Genomic DNA, 21,900 nt, shown 5'->3' with positions numbered 1-21,900 from the left:
TTACTTACACCCACATGCTCACCAATGATGCATGAATAAACTGTGGTATACCTACATAGTGAAGTATCAACCTGCAAATTAAATAAATTTTTTTTTGTGGAATAATGCTAAATTATGGATATGCCTTAAAACCATGAGTGAAAGATGTCCGTTCTCCCCTCCAAAGAAGATGGCTTGATATAAAATGCCAACATTAAGCACTTCCTTTTGAATTTTGAAAAAAAAATAGACTGTTACTGAGCATGGGGCAAAAAAAAAAAGTTCTGAACTTGATCGTAATGATGGGCACAAAAATCTGCAAATATGCAAAAAAAATGGATTATGTATTTCTTTTTTTTTTTGAGGCAGGGTCTCATGTAATCCAGGCGGGCCTCAAACTCACTATGTAGCTCAGGATAACCATGAATCTGTAATCTTCCTACCTCCACTTTCCACGTGCCAGAATTACAGATTCGTACCACTACCCCAAGCTTACGTGGTGCTAGGAATCAAACCCAAGGCTTCAGGCAAGCTAAGTACGCACCGGGCCCTATGAGCCTGGGCCCTGGAGCGTACAGTGAGAGTGGATGATCTGTGTGCTAGGTCAGCTACACCCCTCCCTGCTGCCCCTCCCTGACCACTGCAGGGGGAGGAGGGGCTGTTCTTAGGGGAAGTTAAAACAAAAGGTCTCTTGTCTAAGTGGACACCTGGAGCAGCTGAGATGAACTCTAACATAATTAGGGGAAATGGGATTTACCGACCAAACATACAGAGCCTGGGTCCTCTTCCCCAACTGAGACAGAGTGGAGGATTCTTGGAAATCTGACCAGCTAGGAGATAAATAAACCAATGGTTCCATTTTCAGGAGGTGCCCGAATGGAATACCCCAGATCAAGCGGTCTGGCTGGCTGACAGTTACAGTCCACAGATCCCCAAGGACACCAAGAAGCTCCCACTGAGCTCTATGATGCGCCGCTTTTAAACATTAAAAGACTGCGGCGAGTCACCAGCCACCAGACCGACGGGTCTCTCACATGAAAACATAAAGATGAACCAGGAGTGGAGGAACAAGCCTATAAGCCCAGAAACTGGGGAGACTGAGGCAGAAGAATCAGCCTGAGTCACGTGGTGAGACCTTGTTTAAAAATAAGTAAGCAGGGCTGGAGAGCTGGTTTAGTAGTTAAGGCGCTTGCCTGTGAAGCCTGAGGACCCAAGTTCGATTCCCCAGTGCCCACTTAAGCCAGATGCACAAGGTGGCACAATGCGCTGGAGTTAATTTTCAGTGGCTAGAGGCCCTGGTGCACCCATTCATATTCTCTCTCTCTCTCCCTTTCTCTCCCTCTCTCTTTCTCTCTCTCTAATAAATAAATAAAATTGAAAAGCCAGGCAAGTGGTAGTGGTACATGCCTGTAATCACATCACTTGAGACTGGAAGCAGTAGGATCGGGACATCAAGGTTATCCTCAGGCACTAACAAGTTTAAGGCCAGAGGCTGTCCAAAAAAAAAAAAAAAAAATCATGCTAACAAAGAAGAGGAGGAAGAAAGGAGAACTAATGAAGTTAGGAAAGGAAGAGGAGGAGAGAGGAGGAAAGGAGAAGAGTGAACACCTAATATGTTTGAACACTCTGGTTAAAAAAAAGTTTGGGGGCTGGAGAGATGGCTTAGCGGTTAAGCGCTTGCCTGTGAAGCCTAAGGACCCCGGTTCAAGGCTCGGTTCCCTAGGTCCCACGTTAGCCAGATGCACAAGGGGGCGCACGCGTCTGGAGTTCGTTTGCAGAGGCTAGAAGCCCTGGCGCGCCCATTCTCTCTCTCTTCCTCTATCTGTCTTTCTCTCTGTGTCTGTCGCTCTCAAATAAATAAATAAATAATTTAAAAAAAAAAAAGTTTGGGAAAGTGGAAATAGGTTTGTGGGATGAATTGCGACATCTGCACCAGAGGTAAACACACACACAGTAGCCAATGTAACTCCCAGGGGAAGCAAAAGGTTATAGAGGAAAGAAATGCGGCCAGCTGGGAAGTGCGTCCTGATAGAACACTGATCTAACCAAGATGACCGTGAAACCATTCAGGAGGATGGCGGGGCAGCCCGGTGTCAGGTAGAGGGAGAAGGTCAAGAAGGAATTAAGTCCTCTTCTGCTTTAAGGCGAAGTCAAACCATAGAATAAACCTTAAGGTGAACAAAAGGTTAAACCAGAGGAACAAAAGCATTTCCCAGAGAGGTGGTATGGTGATGCACGGTTAATACCTAATTTTTCCACAAGCCAGGCTATTTCCCACCAGTGGGGTCTGGACGGGCCCTTAGACTTGCTCTGGCCTATGCAATGGGCAGAGATGAATGAGGGCGACTTGGTACCTGCATCTTCAAGGCCTTGCAGTTCCTCCTTTTACATTCTTGGGCCAGCAGCCATGTGAAAAAGTTGGACTAGCCAGCCTGCTGGAAACTGGGCACCCCTCAGCCATTCCAGGCAACACGATGACTCTCCAGGCACGGGAGTGATGCCACATGTCCATCCTGGACACCACAGGGAGCAGAGGAGAGCCGTCCCTGCCCTGCCCTGCCCTGCCCTGCCCTGTCCAGCCCGGGCTGCAGAATCCTGAACAAATAAACAGCTGCTGTTGGAAGCTTCAGGGTTTGGAATGGTTGATTTACTGGGCATCAGCATGTAACTGAACAAGGAGTAAAGGCCAAAACAGGAACTGGAGAAGTGGCTCAGTGATTAAGGCACTTGTCTTAAAAAAAAAAAAACAAAAAAACTAAGGAACGGGGTTCAATTCCCCAGTACCCAGGGAAAGCCAGATGTGCTAAGTGGTGCACGCATCTGGAGTTCATTTGCAGTAGCAAGAAGCTACTGGTACACCCATATTCATTCATTTCTTTCTGTGTCCTCTCCTCCTCCCTTTCTTGCTTTCAAATAAACAAATAAAACCAAAAGAAAATCCTAAAGTAACTGTCACAGTCAGGTCCGCATTGCTAACAGAAAACCAATCAACCAAGAGAAGCTTGTAGGAAAATGGGTTTATTTTGGCTTACAGGCTTGAGGGGAAGCTCCATGATGGCAAAGAAAAACGATGGCATGAGCAGAGGGTGGACATCACCTCCTGGGCAACATCAGATGGACAACAGGAACAGGAGAGTGTGTCAAACACTGGCAAGGGGGAGCTGGCTATAACACCCATAAGCCCACCCCCAACAATACAATGCTTCCAGGAGACTTTAATTTCCAAATTTCCATCAGCTGGGAACCTAGCATTCAGAACACCTAAGTTTATGGGGGACACCTGAATCAAACCATGACAATAACCAAGGGCTACCTCTGTGGGATAGATGAAGGTGGCCTGGGAAAACCTACTTTACTTTTTCTTCTCAACAAACCAGTAATACTATCTACGTCCATCTCTACGTTTAATAGAAAAGCAACTAAAACCATAACATATGAAGGAAGGGATGAATGAATAACTGAATGATAAGAGTCAGGTAGTCATAGCTGGGTACAGTAGTATATACATGTGGTCCCATCTACTCAGGAGGCTTAAGAATTCAGGGTTAGTCTGGGTAAAATAGAGGAATACCTTATCTTTTAAAATAACAATAACAATAATATTTTTAAAGCAAGCAAACAAAAAGAATGTACTCGGGTCCAGCAGATCCTGACATCTAGAGGAAAAAAAAAAAAAAGTCCCCAAAGAGCCAGCAAGTAGATTTCAGGGTGAGACAACAAGAAAACAAGATAAAAAGTTGTACTTGGAACATTACTTACTTGGCACAAGACAGGCTTCCAACAAATGCCAAATTGAACATCATTGCAAACTCAGACTTTCTTTTAATATTTTATTTATTTAAGAGGGAGAGACAGGCAGGGAAAGAGACAGAAAGAATGGGCACACCAGATCCTCCAGCCACTGCAAACAAATTCCAGATGTGTGTACCACCTTCTGCATCTGGCTTTCGTGAGTACTGGGGAATCAAATCTTGGTCCTTAGGCTTCACAAGCAAGAACCTTAACCCCTAAGCCAATTCTCCAGCCTGTAAGGTCAGACTTTTGAAGAAGCCAGGCTGAGAGGTCTCATGCAAGGATTGTTCTTGCTGTGGGGTGCTGTCTGCAAATTGTAACCCTCAGTGGCTCATTTTCACATATACCTTCAGTTCATGCATATTCATCACTAGAGTGAGAACAGGATGGTGAGGTCACACTGAGATAGTTCACTGCCGCTCTCCCCTTAGGTCAGAGTTGCTTCCTTTGCCAATGGCAGTGACTACTGCAGAGACTCAAAACTTGTCAACATGCCGATAATGGGCGACTGTGGAGTCTAAATACACAGTCCCAGACTTTACTGCTCACAAGTACAGCATCACTGTAGGTTTAGGTAGGAAGTACTTCAGTTGCTTAGCTCAAAACACACAAAAGTCCAGTTTGAAGTATCTGGGGGACAGGGACACCAGGAAAATTTGAGCAGCATGCCATCACGGCATCATGTGTGGGGGACAAGTTCAATTTGGGCTTCAGCAAATTGGTACAGGAATCTATATACTAAATAACTTACAGCACTATCATAAAGGTTATGTGAATGTGGTTTGTCTCTGAAAAGACCTCCCCATTCTCTCTCTCTCAAATAAATAAATAAAAAATAAAATAAAATTTTAAAAGAGGACTGGAGAGATGGCTTACCAGTTAAGGTGTTTGCCTGCAAAGCCAAAGGACCCAGGTTCATTCCCCAGGACCCATGTAAGCCAGGTACACAAGGTGGCGCATGTTTCCGGAGTTCGTTTGCAGCAGCTGAAGGCCCTGGTGCGCCCAATCTCTCTTTCTGTCTCCATCTGCCTCTTTGTCTCTGTCTCTCTCAAACAAATAAGTAAAATATTACATTTTTTTAAAAATTATCTAATATTCTGTCCTTTCTTCTTGTGATGATGTGAGCTGGTACAATGTCCAGGTAATGAGATGAAGTCAATGATATAGACTTTGTGAGGTCATGGTAGACTACTTCATCAGGACTCTTTCTTTTGTTTTGTTTTTGTTTTTCAAGGTAAGGTTTTACTCTAGTCCAGGCTGACCTGGTATTCACTATGTAGTCTCAGGGTGGCCTTGACTCACGGTGATCCTCCTACCTCTGCCTCCCGAGTGCTGGGATTAAAGGTGTGTACTACTACAACTGGCTCATTAGGACTCTTTAAGCACGCACACACACACACACACACACACACACACACACACACACACATATATATATATGAGATGTATGTATATATAAGCATACATAGATATACATATACATGTGATGTATGTATATATGTACGTGTATGTGTGAGTATGTGTATGTATGTATGTATGTGTGTGTGTGTGTGTGTGTGTGTGTGTGTATGGTGTGTGTGCAAATAAATGGATATGTATGGCTATTGAAAAGTTTTGCTTAAAGCATCTGGGGCTGTGAAAACTAAGGACGGTGTTTTCGGCTGCCCTCAAACTCTATACTCATGACTCGTCTGTCTCCACCGCCTCAGTGTGGGGATCCCAGGCCATGCACGCTGCTCGTTTATGCGGTACCACTACCAGACCCAGAGTGCATGCTCCCCAAGCACTCTACCAGCTGAATACCCCCAGCCTAGGCAGTCATTCTCTTATCATGATTTAACACTAAGCAGTGTAGCCACCTTCATCTGTGGTTTCACTTCTAGCCCACCTTGCTCTGAAAATATCACTGGGATGGCTGGAGAGATGGTTCAGTGGGTAGGGCAGTTGCCTGCAAAGCCTAAGGACCCGAGTTCAATTCCCCAGGACCCACATGAAGCCAGAGGCAAAGATAGCACATGCATCTGGAATCTGTTTGCAGGGGCTGGAGACCCTGGCATGCCCATTCTCTCTCTTTCTACCTCTTTCTCTCTCTCTCAAATAACTAAATATATAAACTGTTTAAGAAAAAAAAAAAAAAACATTGGGAAATCCCAGAAGTAAACAATCCATTGAGGTGGTTTTTTTTTTTTTCTTTAGAGGATTTTCTTACTTTATACACACATCCTGGCATGTCCATACTCTCTCTGTCTCCCTCAAATACATGATAATTAAATATAATAAAAACAAATGTGTCTGCCTGGCTTCTAGTTCACAGAGAGCATTCATTCAGTTCATGTTACCTGATGTTTCTACAGCGTCATATACAGAAAATATGTGTGAAGTATTCGTTCAAATTAAAAACAAGGACTGAGCCGGGCATGATGGCGCACACCTTTAATCCCAGCACTCAGGAGGCAGAGGTAGGAGGATCGCCATGAGTTCAAGGCCACCCTGAAACTCTGTAGCATTTGCCTATCCTGTGAAAGCTCCTCAGTCAAAAAGAAAAAGGGCTGAAGAGACGCTTAGTGGTTAAGGCACTTGCCTGCAAAGCCTACGGACTCAGGTCTGATTCCCCAGTACCCACGTAAACCAGGTATGTAAGGTGACACATGCATCTGAAATTTGTTTGCAGTGGCTAAAGGTCCTGGCATGTCCATTCTCTCTATATATATCTGCTTCTCTCTCTCTCTCTGTCTCTCCAATCAATCAATAAATAAATAGAAAGAAAAATGAAGGTTAGTGAGACTTGGTGGTCCAACTTAAACAATAGAAATACGACAGTCAAATAGAAAATTAACACTCTTAGGAAATACACATCATGTCAAATGGCTTGAAAGCTTATGCATAGATATAATACTAACAAATTAGTTTAATGTTGTGATTCATTGATGTCATATCCTTATTGGATAAAAACAGACATTGGATTTGAGGCACAGGTCCTTAAAAACATTTGATCTTGGGCTGCAAGGCCACTAAGAAATCCTGCTGGAACTGAGCTGATAACCTCCTCCATGTAGACCAGCTGACAGAAAGCTGGAAGAAGCCATTCTACATGTCGTTCAATGGAAGAAAAGAGATACCACCAGTTAAGATACTCAACAGTGGACACTGCAAGCCTTATAATTGGCCAGCCAGGCCAAATGAGCCAACGGGTGCAATAGTGGCACATCTATTGCTATGGAAACCAACTGCCCTCCAATTTGACTGGAGGCCCGCTCCATGGAAGGGAATACATCCCTGATACTGAAAACTTAAAACAGGGGTAGTCATGAGCCCTAGGGGTGTAACATCTGCTGATGTCTGGATAAAGGTATATATTATCAAACTGCCCAGTAAGCACTTCTCTTAATGTTTATACCCTTATATTAACGCTACTCTGACTTTGGGTAGAGAATCTTCTCTTTTCATATGGCAGTGACCTTGGGACTGCTCAGAAGGTATCATAGTGCTGGAAAGAAGTGACTAGAGTACTGAGTAACATCTCGATCACACCTTCCAAGGCTCAGGGTCTAATGCGGAAGAGGTGGCGGAAAGAATGTAAGAGCCAGAGGAAGGGTAGGACTCCTTACAACGTGCTCCCTCTAGACACAAAATGACCTGGATATCCATGACCTCACAGTGCCTGACACTACCTACACAAGACCATCATAAGAGGAGGAATATGGGCTGGAGAGATGGCTTCACGGTTAAGCGCTTGCCTGTGAAGCCTAAGGACCCCAGTTTGAGGCTCAGTTCCCCAGGTCCCACATTAGCCAGATGCACAAGGGGGCGCACGCGTCTGGAGTTTGTTTGCAGTGGCTGGAGACCCTGGCGCGCCCATTCTCTCTCTCTCCCTCTATCTGTCTTTCTCCCTGTGTCTGTCACTGTCAAATAAATAAATAAATAATGAACAAAAACTATTTAAAAAAAATAAGAGGAGGAAAAGATCATGACATCAAAATAAAAGAGAGACTGACTGAGATGGGGAGGGGATATGATGGAGAATGGAGTTTCAAAGGGGAAAGTGGGGGTGGGGGAATCACCATGAGGTATTTTTTATAATCATGGAAAATGTTAATAAAATTGAGGGGAAAAAAAAACCATTTTATCGTCATCCATAGGCCATGAACAATGGCATCCATGAGAAAGTGGTATTCCCAGATGAGCTAAATATAGCTACATACATTTATACATATTCCATATCATTTTTATGTCACAAACTCCCCTGTGCGGCCCTGCACCTTAGGTAGGGCTTATTTCTGACAACCACTATGACAGTGGCAAGAATGACAGTACCTGGAGGGCCACCAGGACTAACACCACTCCCTGCACAGAGGACAGCTCACCCCACCCGAGGTCAAGTTCAACCCACCTATAATCCGAAAAGAACTTTCATTTCAAAACCGAACACTTGCCTTCATGGTCCTAAGTATGTCGCTTGATTGAATTACCATAAATGTTTCATAACTTGGCATTAAATTACTGCCTACAGAAAGCAGACTACAATACGGCCTCACAATATATTACAACAACGAAAACATCATGAGTTCTAAATGCTAGATGCCCACCCAACACAACTGTCTTATACTAGCCTACTTAATCCTCAAAACAGCTCTATCAGGTTATTTCTCTAATTTCACTGAGGACCCAGAATGTTAAATATTTGTCTTGTGGTCACCAGGCTCTCTGGTTTCAGAGCCCACACTCTGTGGCCATGCAAAAATTGTCAGGTTCAACTCCTGGGTTCACTAAGCATAATTATGTTTTATGAGATGGTTCCATTTTCAAGCATATATTATCTACTTTAAAGTTGGACTGTTTAACGTTTGAATCGTAAGTTGTTTAGAAGCATCAGATAGGTTCCCAACATTTCTATGTCCAAGAAAATGAGGCTCAAAGAGGTGCAGCTGCAGAACCAGGTGGTTTCCACACAGAATGTCAAGTGGCCATCCTGTGAGGACAATGCATACTGCTTCATGTGACTCTTGAGCTACAATAGCGAGCCATTTGGGAAACATTAAAGCATCCTGCTCAAAATATCAAGTCTGGGCTGAAGAGATGGCCTAGCAGTTAAGGCACTTGCCTGTGAAGCCTAAGACCCAGGTTCAATTCCCCATGGCCCATGTAAGCCTGCTGCACAGGGTAGTGCATGTGTCTTGAGATCCTTTGCAGTGGCTCTGGTACACCCATTCTCTCTCTCTGTTTTTTTTTTTTTTTTTGGTTTTTTGAGGTAGGGTCTCACTCTGGTCCAGGCTGACCTGGAATTAACTCTGTCATCTCAGGGTGGCCTTGAACTCATGGCGATCCTCCTACCTCTGCCTCCCGAGTGCTGGGATTAAAGGCGTGCGCCACCACGCCCGGCTCTTCTCTCTCTCTGTGTATCTGCCTCTTTCCCTTTCTCTTGCTCTCAAATAAATAAATATTTTTAAAACAACTGGGTGTGGTAGCACCTGCCTTTAATCCCAGCACTTGGGAAGCAGAGGTAGGAGGATCATCATGAGTTGGAAGCCACCCTGAGACAGGTCAGCCTGGGCTAGAATAAGACCCTACCTCAAAAAAAGAATACACACACACACACACACACACACACATTCATTCTGGGGTGGAGAGATGGCTTAGTGGTTAAGGCATTTGCCTGCAAAGCCAAAGGGCCCAGGTTCAATTCCCCAGGATCCATGTTATCCAGATGCACAAGAGGGTGTACACGTTTGGAGTTTGTTTGCAGCAGCTGGCGGCTCTGGCATGCCCATTCTCCCTCCCTCCCTCCCTCCTTCCCTCCTTCTCTCTCTCTCTCTCTCTCTTTCTGCCAAATCAGTTTAAATAAATAAAATAAGAATACATATTCTAATAAATGTATTTAATTTTAATTCTCCTCCATGTTGATAAATACATTTCTATTTCTTTTTTTGTTGTTTGTTTGTTTTTTGAGATAGGGTCTCACTCTAGCACAGGCTGACCTGGAACTCACTATGTAGTCTCAGGCTGGCCTCAAACTCATGGCAATACTCCTACCTCTGCCTCCCAAGTGCTGGGATTAAAGGCGTGCGCCACCACACCTGGCCACATTTCTATTTCTAAGAGTACTGATAAAATATTTTTATGATAAATCCTGGAGTTAAATGTCCCCAGGACCCTCCCTGAAATCTTAACATGGGGCTACTAATTTTTGTTTACCCTGGCTTTCAGTGCTATGTAATTATGAAGTCCGTTAAGCAATTTGCAGGGCCTTGTCAAGGTACTGTATATGGGTCTTGGCTTTAAATGACACTTAGCTAGAAATTAAACCACTGCTTGATTGAGAAGTGTTGGGTGGTTGGCATGGTTAGAAACTATTGTCAGCAATAAAGAATAAAATGGTTTCTGTGAATAATGTCTTTTTTAAAAGTTTTTATTTATATATTTTAACTTATATATTCTATATATGTAATTATGTAATATACATACATATATATTCATGTATATGTACACATATATATACATATATATATATACATATATGTGTGTGTGTGTGTTATGTGTATGTGTGTATATATATATGTATATGAGAGAGAGAGGAAATTGGCATACCAGGACCTTTGGCCATTGAAAACTAACTCCAATTCCAGACATATGCACCACTTTGTGCATCTGACTTAACGTGGGTTCTGGGGAATTGAACTTGGGTCTTTAAGCTTCATAGGTAAGCACCTTAACCACTAAGCCATCTTTCCAGCCGATCTATGAAGAATGTCTATAGCTCATGTCCCTCAATTAAAATCTGTCTTTGAAAATGACACTTGTGAGATGGGCATGGTGACACATGTCTCACAATCCCTGCTGCTCAGGAGGCTGCAGCAGGAAGATGAAAAGTTCAAGGCCAGCCTGGGCCACTTACTGAGACCTGTCTCAAGATACAAAGGGTTGCAGAGATGGCTTAGTAGTTAAGACACTTGCCTGCATAGCCTAAGGAAATGGAAATAAAACTCCCCATATTTAACTCCCCAGATCCCACGTAAGCCAGATGCACAAGGTGACCCATGCACTAAATGGTGCAGGCGTCTGGAGTTTGATCACAGTGGCTGAAGACCCTGGCTCACCAATTATCTCTCCCTCTCATTAAAAAAAAAAAAAAGACACAAAGTTGTTTTTACTTTTTTAAAAAAAAAAAGACTAGTGGGTCTGCCAGTCTGGGTTCAATTTCCCAGTACCCATTTAAAGCAATACATACAAAGTGGTGCATACATCTGGAGTTCACTTGCAGCAGCCTAGGCCCTGGCACATATACCCTCCTATTTTCTCTCTCATAAATATTCATAAATCTCATAAAAATTCCAACAATAAATGTGAATACTGATTCTCCCCTCTCCCGGCCAGCTGGGGGCCCCCCTCTTTCTCTAAGCCTATCACCTACCTCCAAATAATAGGGGAAGTAATTACTAACTTGCAAATAATAGGCAGTAAATAATGAATGGCTTGGCGGGTGTTCAATGAAATGTTCGTTGTTACTAAAGGGAAATATAATAAGTGGGGATGTTACCTGGCCCATCACAAGTACCTAAGAAGTCAGAAGTGAACACAGACAGTTCATTCTTATCCCTGGCACTGGCCTTCCCAGCCAGAACCGAGCTCCCTGCCTCACGGCCACACACAGGTCTCCTGCCTTGCGAGGACACACAGCGCTGCCCGGCAGGAAGAGGCTTCGCTTCCTCTGCTGAGACACCGCCCCATCTTCCACAAGGGAGCCATGTGTCAGATCGGCCTCCCAGAGCGATGAACCACATGCTGGGTTTACCCAAGGCCAAACATGCTTTTTCTTTTCTATCACAAAACATAAGGGGTCTGTTTTCACGTTTGAAAGCTAATACCTCAAGGGCCCTGGAACTTACTCTGGCAGCCGTTGCAATCCACAGTTCTGAAATCATATTCTAATGAGAATAAGCATGAATTAGGAAGATGAGACACCCAGTTATGACCCAGCCAAAAAAGAACAAGAAGCTATGCTCTGCTAGCTTTTCCTGCAGACCAGCCATTGTGGAGAGGGCTGGGGTGCAAGGGGTGGTGGGAGGGGGCAGGGGGCAGTCTTGGGAAATTGTGTGGTAGGCCACAGAGAAGATCTATACTTAACACTAATTAAGCCACAGATTAGGAATGCCAAGCATCCCCCAAACTAATGAAAAGTTGAAAGCATAATTGGATTGTTGATTTGCCCTGGAGAGGGAAGAGCAGCTCTGATGCCCGATCTGTGAAGGGAGGAGCCTTATTTTATTTCCAGTTCCCAGCAGAAAACCTGACTCTCAGTGATCATGCAGTTGACTATGAAGGCTTGTTTGCTGATCCCAGCTACGTGCAAGAAGCCATCGAGATTTACTGAGAACACAAGGAGACTGGAAGTCTCCCCCACCCACCCCCCACAAAAAAAAAAAAAAATGATGGGAGAAACGTACCATGCATTAGTGTGATTTTTTTTTTTTTCTGCACGAGCGTGTAGTGCGCGTGGTGTGATGTGATGATGATGTATGTTCACGCAGAGATGCACGCACCCTGTTTGTGCAGGCGGAGGCTGCCTCTTCCATCCATCTTCATCTTGCTGCCTTGAGACAGTCTCTCTCACTCAACCTGGAGCTGCCAGGTTTTGGCAAGACTGACTGGCCAGTGAGTTCCAGGGATTCGCTGGACTCCGCTCCCCACAAGACTAGGTGTTAAGATGTGGGTGGCCATGCCCAGATGTTTACGGAGGTGCTGGAGGTTAAAAACTCAGACCCTCTCAAGTCCTTCATCATGCATGGCAAGCAATCTGTATCCACTGGGCCATTTCCCCAGCCACAACTTTAAAAGTGTTATTGCTAAGAAGTACTTAAAAAAGCAATGTACAGGGCTGGAGAGATGGCTTAGTGGTTAAGCGCTTGCCTGTGAAGCCTAAGGACCCCAGTTCGAGGCTCGGTTCCCCAGGTCCCACGTTAGCCAGATGCACAAGGGGGCGCACGCGTCTGGAGTTCGTTTGCAGAGGCTGGAAGCCCTGGCGCGCCCATTCTCTCTCTCTCTCTCCCTCTATCTGTCTTTCTCTCTGTGTCTGTCGCTCTCAAATAAATAAATAAAAAATTTAAAAAAAAAAAAAAGCAATGTACATGTAAAAATAAGCAGCTGTCACAAGTGGCCTTGATAGTCATGAAGAGCTGCATAATAGGAGGCGGAAAATGATGACATCAAAATAGAAGCGAGACAAGTTGGAAAGAAAATGGGATTCAATGGAAGGGGGGCTCAGGAGAGGGGAAAATGGAGGGTGGTGAGAAGGGATTATGATCATGGTATATCGTCTATATTTATGGAAGTTGTCAATAAAAAGTTATAAAGGGTTAAAAGAAAAATAAGCAGCTGAACACTGTGAGTGTATGTTTGTATTCATTTATTTATTTATTTGAGAGAGAGAGAGAAAGAATGGATGTGCCAGGACCTCCAGCTGCTGCAAACGAACTCCAGACCCATGTACCACCTTGTACATCTGGCTTACATGGGTCCTAGGGAATGGAACCTGGGTCCTTTGGCTTTGCAGGCAACTACCTTAACTGCTAAGCCATCTCTCCAGCCCATATGTTTTTGAGACAAGGATGCAGGTAACACGGGCTTTTGAACATAGTCAAGAATGACCTTGAATTTCTGATTATCCCTCCTCCATCTCCCCATAAGTAGGATTACAGGCATGCACCTCCACAACCATTTTATGCTCTCCCAGGGATCAAATGCAGAGCTTTGTGTGCATGAGGCAATCGTTCTACCACCTGAGCTACATCCCTAGTCCCTGACTACTGTACTAGGTTTTGACAGCGTCACCTTCCTGTGTCAAATTAGAACCTCAGTTTAGACCTCTGTAGTCCCACATGGTACTAGCTGTTTTCAGCCGTCTCTTAGGCAACAAGTACTTCTGCACTGTAATTCACTAATATCCTCGACATCCAGAACCAGTAATGGGGTTTAGTCATGACACACCTAACTCCAGAGGAGTCAGATTCCTCGGTAAAGAATGTGCCTGTTTATCCAAAATGAGATTTATGTATGGTGTCATGAGCGAATTGAAAATGAAATTGGAAATAAAACAAACTATGTTCTAGTTGTCTTGGAAGATTTCAAATATTACAGCAACAGAGTAAGAAATTTGCTTCTGGAAATACAGAATGATGTCATTATTTTGGTACTTGTGACTCCAGGGATGTGATTGCGGAATGCAGCAGATAGGCGGCGCTCTGGCTCCCAGCAGATTGGGATCAAACAAAACTGGGTTAGTATAAAGGCCATGTCCAAGGTTTAAGCATCAGAATCAGAAACTCCCAATAGGTACCTCCCAAAGGGCATCTGACTCATTCAGGAGTCATTGCTTTAGCAAGTGAAGATCTGGAATTTGGACAGCATCCAGTGATTTTCTACTTTGCTAAAGAAAGTTCCGGGTTGAGCGTTAGGGAGATGGCTCTGTAGATAAAAGAATTTGCTACACAAGCTTCAAAGACCTGAGCTAGGATCCCCAGAACCCACATAATCCACACATACAACTTAAATAAAAATTTGATTTTAAAGAGCCGGGTGTGGTGGTGCACACCTTTAATAAACAGCTCTCAGGAGGCAGAGGTAGGAGATCGCTGTGAGTTCAGGGCCAGCCTGAGACTACAGAGTGAATTCCAGGTCAGCTTGGGCTAGAGGGAAACCCTACCTCAAAACAAAACAACAACAACAAAAAAAGACAAGGGCTGGGGAAATGGCTTAGCGGTGAAGGTGTTTGCCTGCAAAGCCAAAGGACCCTGGTTTGATTCCCCAGGACCCATGTAAGCCAGATGCACAAGGGGGTGCATACGCCTGGAGTTTGTTTGCAGTGGCTGGAGGCCCTGGAGGGCCCATTCTCTCTTTCTCTCTGCCTCTTCCTCTGTGTCTCTCTCTCTTTCAAATAAATAAATAAATAAATAAAATATTTATTTAAAAAAATCCTTTCAGGTTAGTACCTCACACCCATGTCTAGGTTCCAAATCAAACCTTCAACCGTTTCAGCCTGGAAGAATAATATGCTTGCTACTTAATCAAAGGATTAAAGATTTAAAGATGTCTATGTCTTCTATTTTTAGATAATCTCATGTGGTATGAGGAATTTAGGACCTCTTCACTGTAAAATTCAAATTACTGATTTTTTTTTTTTTTTTATAAAAAGCAAAGCCTAGGCCGGGTGTGATGTCCTAGCACTTCGAAGGCAGAGGTAGGAGGATCGCTGTTGAGTTCGAAGCCAGCCTGAGACTACCTAATGAATTCCACATAGCCTGGACTAAAGTAAAACCCTACCAAAAAAAAAAAGCAAAGCCTAAAAATCGTTTAATGGCCATTTCCTTAACTTTTGAGAAATCTATGCCAATGTGTTTTTATGACATAACTAAAAATAAATCACTGTTGATGCATCTGGTTAAAAAAAATTTTTTTCAACCATCACCAAAATCCACAATGCAGGGCTGAGGTCGTGGTGCTGTGACAGAGCACATGTTACCATACAGGAGTCACTGGGTTCAAGTTCCAGTGCCACAAAAAACAAATAAATAAGTAAAGCAGTCTGGAGAAGTAGTGTAGCATGCATGAAGCCCTGGGTTTAACCCCAGCACCACACAAATCCAGGTGTGGGGGTGCATGCCTGTAATCCCAAGGCTACATAAATCTGGTTTTGAGGTGCATGCCTGTAATCCCAGCACTACATAACCCTATAACCCCAGCAATGAGGAGGCGGAGGTAGAAGGGTCAGAACTGAGGTCATCCTCAACTACACAGCAAGTTGGAGGCCAGCCTAAGATTCACAAGACCACTTGGGAGGCTGAGGAAGGAGGATCACCACAAGTTTGAGGCTACCTTAGGCTACATAGTGAGTTCCAGATCAGCCTGGGCTACTGTGAGATTTTGTGCCAAGTAAACCAAAAAAATAAAAATAACAAGGTATAGTCCTTGCCACACACAGCCTCTGTATGCTTGTAATCAGCTTTAAGTGGCCTAAGGCCTAACACAAGAAAAATGCTCTGTACACACTTGTTAACACTGCGCTTAGGGAACAAGGACAAGGAAAAAAGTCTGAACCCATTCATCATAGACATGACTTTTATTTCAATCCTCAGTAGACTCTTCAGAACTTATGAATACAGAAGGCCAACTATAAGCTTTTAAGTATTTTCAAGGCTTATGGCCCTCTATCATTTAGGAAAATTAAAAAATAACAAACATGGGCTAGAGAGATGGCTCAGTGGTTAAAAGCACTTGCCTATAAAGCTTGATGGTTTGGGTTCAGTTTCCCAGTACCCACATAAAGCCAGATGCACAAAGTGGTACATGCTTCTGGAGTTCGTTTGCAGTGGCAGGGTCCCTGAGGCACCTGTACACCCCTCTCTCTGTCTCTATTTCTTGTTTTAAAGAACATTTCTGTAGCCCTGACTAGTCTGGTACTCTGCAGTCCAGGCCAGCCTTGAACTCCCAGAAATCCCCCTGCCTCTGTTTTCTGAGTAGGACAATCCAGTTCCAGTGAAGTCCAGTGCATTAAGAACTAGGCAACTTCATCAGGAGCCCAGGGAGATCTTGACCTTGAGTAGATCATGTGGTGAAATGTCACTATAACTCTGCAGGAAAAGTGAATGACAGCGGTCCTTTTTTTTTTTTTTTCTCTCTCTCTTTTTAATTTTAATTCAAGAAATTGTGATCATTCAGACTCCAGGGCTGTACAGGCCACCAAACCTACCTTGTTCCTAACAACAGCACCTGTGCTGGGCTTCTGAAGCCTCAGATCCAACAGCCCAGTTCCGCCCCTTCCTGGCTTGCAAGATTACTTGGCTACTGAGTTCTCTAAAAGTCACATTCTAGTCACCACCAGAAGTTACCATATCAGGTGTCACAGAGCTCTCCAAGCATCAAGGGGAAACAGATAAACTTTATTCTCAGGTGTCTACCCCATCCTCTTAGTCACCAAGAGTTAAAATACCTACTCTTGGGCTGGAGAGATGGCTCAGCAGTTAAAAGTGCTTGCTGGCAAAGTCTGATGGCCCAGGTTAGATTCCCCAGTACCCATCTAAAGCCAGATGCACAAAGTGGCACATGCATCTGGAATTCGTTTACAGTGGTATGAAGCCCCCGTGTATCCATTCTCTCTCTCTCTCTCCATTTGCAAATAAATAAAAAGTTTAAAAATAAAAATACCTACTCTTGGGCTGGGGATGAAGATCAGTGCTTGTGTGTTTAGCATGTAGCAAAGGCCCCGAGTTCAAACCCCAGCACATGCACTTGGTAGAGTACTGAAAATTGTGCCCCTTCCTTCATCTCACTAGACAAGTGAGTGGAAATTAAGTAGCAATATTGAGCAAACTTCTCACAGAATGTTTTCCTCTTTAAAAGACTTTCAAAAGCTGGGCCTGGTGGCATAGCCTGTATCTCAACTATCAGGGAGGCTGAGGCAAGATGATCAAGAGTTGAAGGCTCGGGCTGGAGAGATGGCTTAGCTGTTAAGAGCTTGCCTGTGAAGCCTAAGGACCCCGGTTTGAGGCTCGATTCCCCAGGACCCACGTTAGCCAGATACACAAGGGGGCGCACGCGTCTGGAGTTCGTTTGCAGTGGCTGGAAGCCCTGGCGCGCCCATTCTCTCTCTCTCTCCCTCTATCTGTCTTTCTCTCTGTGTCTGTCACTTTCAAACAAATTAAAAAAAAAAAAAAAAAGAATTGAAGGTGTGCCTGAGTAGTAACTGAAGAAGAGGAAAGAAGGGAGGAAAGGTGAAGAAGGGAATGGAAGGGCCCAGGGGAAAGGAAGGAAGGAATGAGAATAAAGGAAGAGAGGAAGGCTGGCCCAGGGGTAGGGCACTTGCATACCATGTACAAAGCCCCGAAGTTCGATCCTCAGGACCTACATATGTAATAAATAAATAGTTTTTCCATAAGTTGGGAGTATGGCTGGGTGTTACAGTGCCTGCCTGAGGCCCTGAGGTCAATCCTCAACACTGAAAAACTCCAATCAGTTTAGCTTGGCCCAGGCAGAACCCTCTGCTGCTGACTGATTAAGTGAAGACTTCAAGCTGGGTCTGATGACACACACCTGAATTCCAGCCCCCAGCCCGGGAGAGATTGAAGCAAGAGAACCAGGAGTCCTGTCTCATAAATTCATTAATAAAATAGACCTTCAAAAATGACTAGTCTAACTGCAAGCCTTATATTTTGCCAGCCAGGCCAAATGAGCCAATGGGTGCAATACTGGCACATCTGTGGCGGTGGAATTCAACTGCTCTCTAATTGGACTGGAGGCCCGCTCCATGGGACGGAATACATCCCCAATACTGAAAACCTAAAACAGAGGTAGTCATGAGCTCTAGGGGTGTAATGTCTGCTGATGTCTGGCTAAATGTATATACTGTGCTCATCTAACTGCCCAGTAAGCACTTCTCTTAATGTTCATACCCTCATATTAATGCTACTCTCACTGTTGGTAGAGAACCTTCTCTTTTCAGATGGCAGTGACCCTGGGATGACTCAGAAGGCACCATAGTGCTAGGAAGAAGTAACAGGAGTGCTCAGCACTGCAATATCTCTATCACACCTTCCAAGGCCCAGGGTCCATTGCGGAAGATGTGGTGGAATGAATGTAAGAGCCAAAGGAAGGGTAGGACTCCTTACAACGTGCTCCTCCAGCCACAAAACTTCCTGGATATCCATGACCTCACAGTGTCTGACACTACCTACACAAGACCATCATAATAGGAGGAAAAGATGCTGACATCAAAATCAGAGAGACTGATTGAGAGGGGGAGCGGATATGATGGAGAGTGGAGTTTCAAAGGGGAAAGTGGGGGGGAGGGAGGGCATTACCATGGGATACTGTTCACAATCATGGAAGTTGTTAATAAAAAATAAATAAATGACTAGTCTACACAGGGATATACAAGTTCCAGGGATCAGCCTGTCCAACTGAGTTAGGAAGTGGCAGAGCTGACATACGCAGACCACGAAGGTTTTCAGGAGCCCCTCTACAGTAGGGTCCACAGCCTGGTCCCTGAGGGCAGCGCCACTCTCACCCATCACATGCTAGACCTCTCAGGTGTGCCCACGCTGCAGCTCCAGCCTCAGGGCTCACTGAGTACCAGGACCCAATAAAAAGCGTAACAAAAAGGATGGGCGTGGTGGCACGCGCCTTTAAGAGGCAGAGGGAGGAGGATCACCACGAGTTTGAGGCCACCCTGAGACTACATAGGGAATTCCAGGTCAGCCTGGACTAGAGTGAGACCCTACCTCAAAAATAAAAAAATAAAAAAAATAAAAAAAATAAAAGTATAACAAAAGCTTCAGGGTTTAGGGAACTGATGGCTATTGGGGGGGGGGGGGTGTTGAGGTACCGTCTCAAGCTAGCCTAGCCTGACATGCAATTCACTCTGTAGTCTCAGGGTGGCCTCCAACCCATAGCAATCCTCCTACCTCTGCCTCCTCGGTGCTGGGATTCAAGGCCCCCGTCACCACGACAAGCTTGGCTTTTTTGTTTAAGAGACGAATCTTTAAATGATTGGCAAAAGATTCTTTTCTGCTGGGCATGGTGGGACACACCCATGCCCCCAGCCACTTGGGAGGCCGAGGCAGGGGGAATGTAGGCTTAAGGCCTGCTTGGGCTACTGAGTGAATTCAATAGGAGCCTGAGCGACTTGGTGAGACCCTGTCTCAAAATGAGAAGTTAAAAGAAGACTGGGCTATAGCTCTGCAGGACATCTGAAATCCAACCCCCAATATTGAGTACAGGAAGTCCTAGCTCAGGAAAATACACATTTATTAACACGTAAACGAGAAAGAAACTGAGGGCAGAGAGAGAAGAAAGTTCACCACCGTATTTTTAACTTTTTTAAACAACTTTTTTTTTTTTTGAGGTAGCATCTCACTCTAGCTCAGGCTGACCTGGAATTCACTATGCAGTCTCAGGGTGGCCTCGAACTCACAGTGATCCTCCTCCCTCTGCCTCATGAGTGCTGGGATTAAAGGTGTGCGCCACCACTCCCGGCTCTAAACGTATTTTTATTTTTAAGCAGAGGGAAAGAAAGAGAAAAGAGATAATGGGTATGCCAGGGCCTCCAGCCCCTGCAAACAAACTGCATATACATGTGCCACTTTGTGTATCTGGCTTTACGGTGCGTACTGGAGAATTGAACCCAGGTCCTTGGGCTTTGCAATGAAGCGCCTTAACCGTTGAGCCATCTCTCCAGCTCCTCGTTTTTAACTTTTCGGTGGGAGTGGAGGGGGGTTGGGACAGAATGTTGCTTGGTGTCTTTTTCATTCTCCTTTCCTTGGGGTAATCCACTTATCACCTGCGCTCCTCGCTCGCCAGTGTCTCTTCGGGGCGGGCGGAGACAGCGCCTTGGAAAGGGGATGGTGATCATTGGAGTGGGCAGGACGCTATCTCCGCGAGCTTCGGTGCGAACTGCCTCTGGCACACCACGGCCAGCTCTTACTTTCCAAGTTCGCGGGGTTCCCGGGGCGCGGGCCAGGTGGCATTTGGCACCCAAGTCCCCGCACCGTGTCCAGAGACTGTAATGTGTTATCCCCGTCCTAAAACCGACAGAGAGAGAGAAAGAGGGAAAGGGAGAGGGAGAGGGAGAGCGAGCGAGCGCATCTTGTCAACACCCCGCCAGCCCCAGCCTCCACGACGCCCTGGGATGCCTCGGCTGGCGATGATTTATGTCGCGTATAAATCAAGACGCTGCGGTCGAATCTCGGTGTTTCCACCCCACCAAAGACTGCCCTGCGATCCTAACGTCCCTGACACCTCCATCAAGGGGGTGGGGGACTGCGGCGAACCTCCCCCCAACACACACACACACACACACACACACACACACACACACACACACACACACACACACACACACAGCAGGGACGGGATGATTGGTGTCACCCCCTCTGGGCGCACGTGGGCGCAGCCACCCCAGCGGCGGGCACCGACCGGGAAGGGACGCGGAAGCCGGGGAGCGGTGCTTTTCCAGTCGGAGGATCCGACGGAGAAAGATGCCAAATGCAGTTCCCGAGCCAGCTGAACTCCTCGGGCACCTAATCATTGCCAGATGTGCGGAGGGCGCTCGGGGAACATCCCCGAGAAAACCACCACCACCACCACCACCACCACCCCCCGCCCCACCGTGTCCCGGGAGGCACCGCGACCACTGGGATCCAGACAGGGCAACGTGGAGAAGAGAAGACCAGGAGAGGGAGGGGGGCGAAGAGAGAGAAAGGGGGGGAAGGAGGAAAATAAAACCGGGAGGAATGAGGATGCCTCACTCCCTGCATGTTTTTTCAATTTAAGAAAGTTAAAAAAAAAATTGGAAACTGGAATCCGTAAACAAAACGACTTGGGGACTTAGGAAGCCACTTCGCGAAGGACGCCGCAGATGGAGAGGAGGCGACTGGGAGGGTTGCGCCCGTCCATCCGTCCATCATCACCCGAACCCGGAGCCCGCGCCCGGGGACTCTCCGGAGAAAGTTCTCGCCCGCGCGCCCCGAGGTCCCCCGGCGCCGTCCCTCACCTTTCATGGTGACCGACGAGACGCACCGCCAGCCAGGGAGCTCCGCGCCGCCGCCGCCGGTCACTGCGCGCCCATGGCCGCCGCGTCCGCGCTGCCCGCTCCGCGCTCCGCGCTCTGCCGCCGCGGGCCCGCCGCGCGCCGCTCACCCCGGGGCGGGAGGCGCCGCGCCCCTCCCCCTGGCCCCACGCCCCTCGCGCGCCCCCGCGCCCCGCCCCGCCCTCCCCGGCCCGGCACCCTCCCTCCCGCGGCTGGACCAGCCCGGCATCCCCGCGACGTCCCGTCCGCAAGGTCCTGCCCAGTGGGCTCGGTTCTAGGGCCCGGGTCACCCCAGAGTACGTGGGGCGCAGAAAGTTGGGGAGCAGAGACGTCACGGGGTGTTTCTTTCCTGCCATGGGGCTTGGAGAATTAAGAAGAGGGCTCGCTTGTGGAGTGGGGTGGGCGGGGGTTACGCGCGGGGGTTCCCGAGTTTCCAAGGGCCTGCGCCTGTGGCTGTCCCATGCCAAAGCCAAGCCTGTGGGTGTCCCATGCCAATGCCAAGCCCACAGCTCTGGCAGCAAGCTCACTGTCATTCGGAGACTAGGAGTCCCTAAGAA

The 21,900-nt window shown here is 46.2% G+C and overlaps 1 protein-coding gene across 2 annotated transcripts in view; it reads right to left on the bottom strand.

The window, feature by feature from the left end:
• The window catches only part of Colec12 (collectin subfamily member 12), a 235,018-nt gene extending 213,630 nt beyond the window's left edge, over positions 1 to 21,388 (bottom strand). Inside the window, exon 1 of one of the 2 annotated variants that reach the window (XM_045134708.1) lies at positions 21,308 to 21,388. In XM_045134708.1, coding sequence (XP_044990643.1) covers positions 21,308 to 21,314 — 7 coding nt within the window. In that variant the 5' untranslated portion in view covers positions 21,315 to 21,388. The remainder of the gene's footprint in view (positions 1 to 21,307) is intronic. The other variant, XM_045134709.1, reaches the window with a different exon arrangement.
• Positions 21,389 to 21,900: the final 512 nt, after the last annotated feature.

Source organism: Jaculus jaculus, chromosome 15 (genome assembly GCF_020740685.1).
Source record: "Jaculus jaculus isolate mJacJac1 chromosome 15, mJacJac1.mat.Y.cur, whole genome shotgun sequence".
NCBI classification, from domain to species: domain Eukaryota; kingdom Metazoa; phylum Chordata; class Mammalia; order Rodentia; family Dipodidae; genus Jaculus; species Jaculus jaculus.
This window is presented reverse-complemented; position numbering and strand designations above follow the sequence as displayed.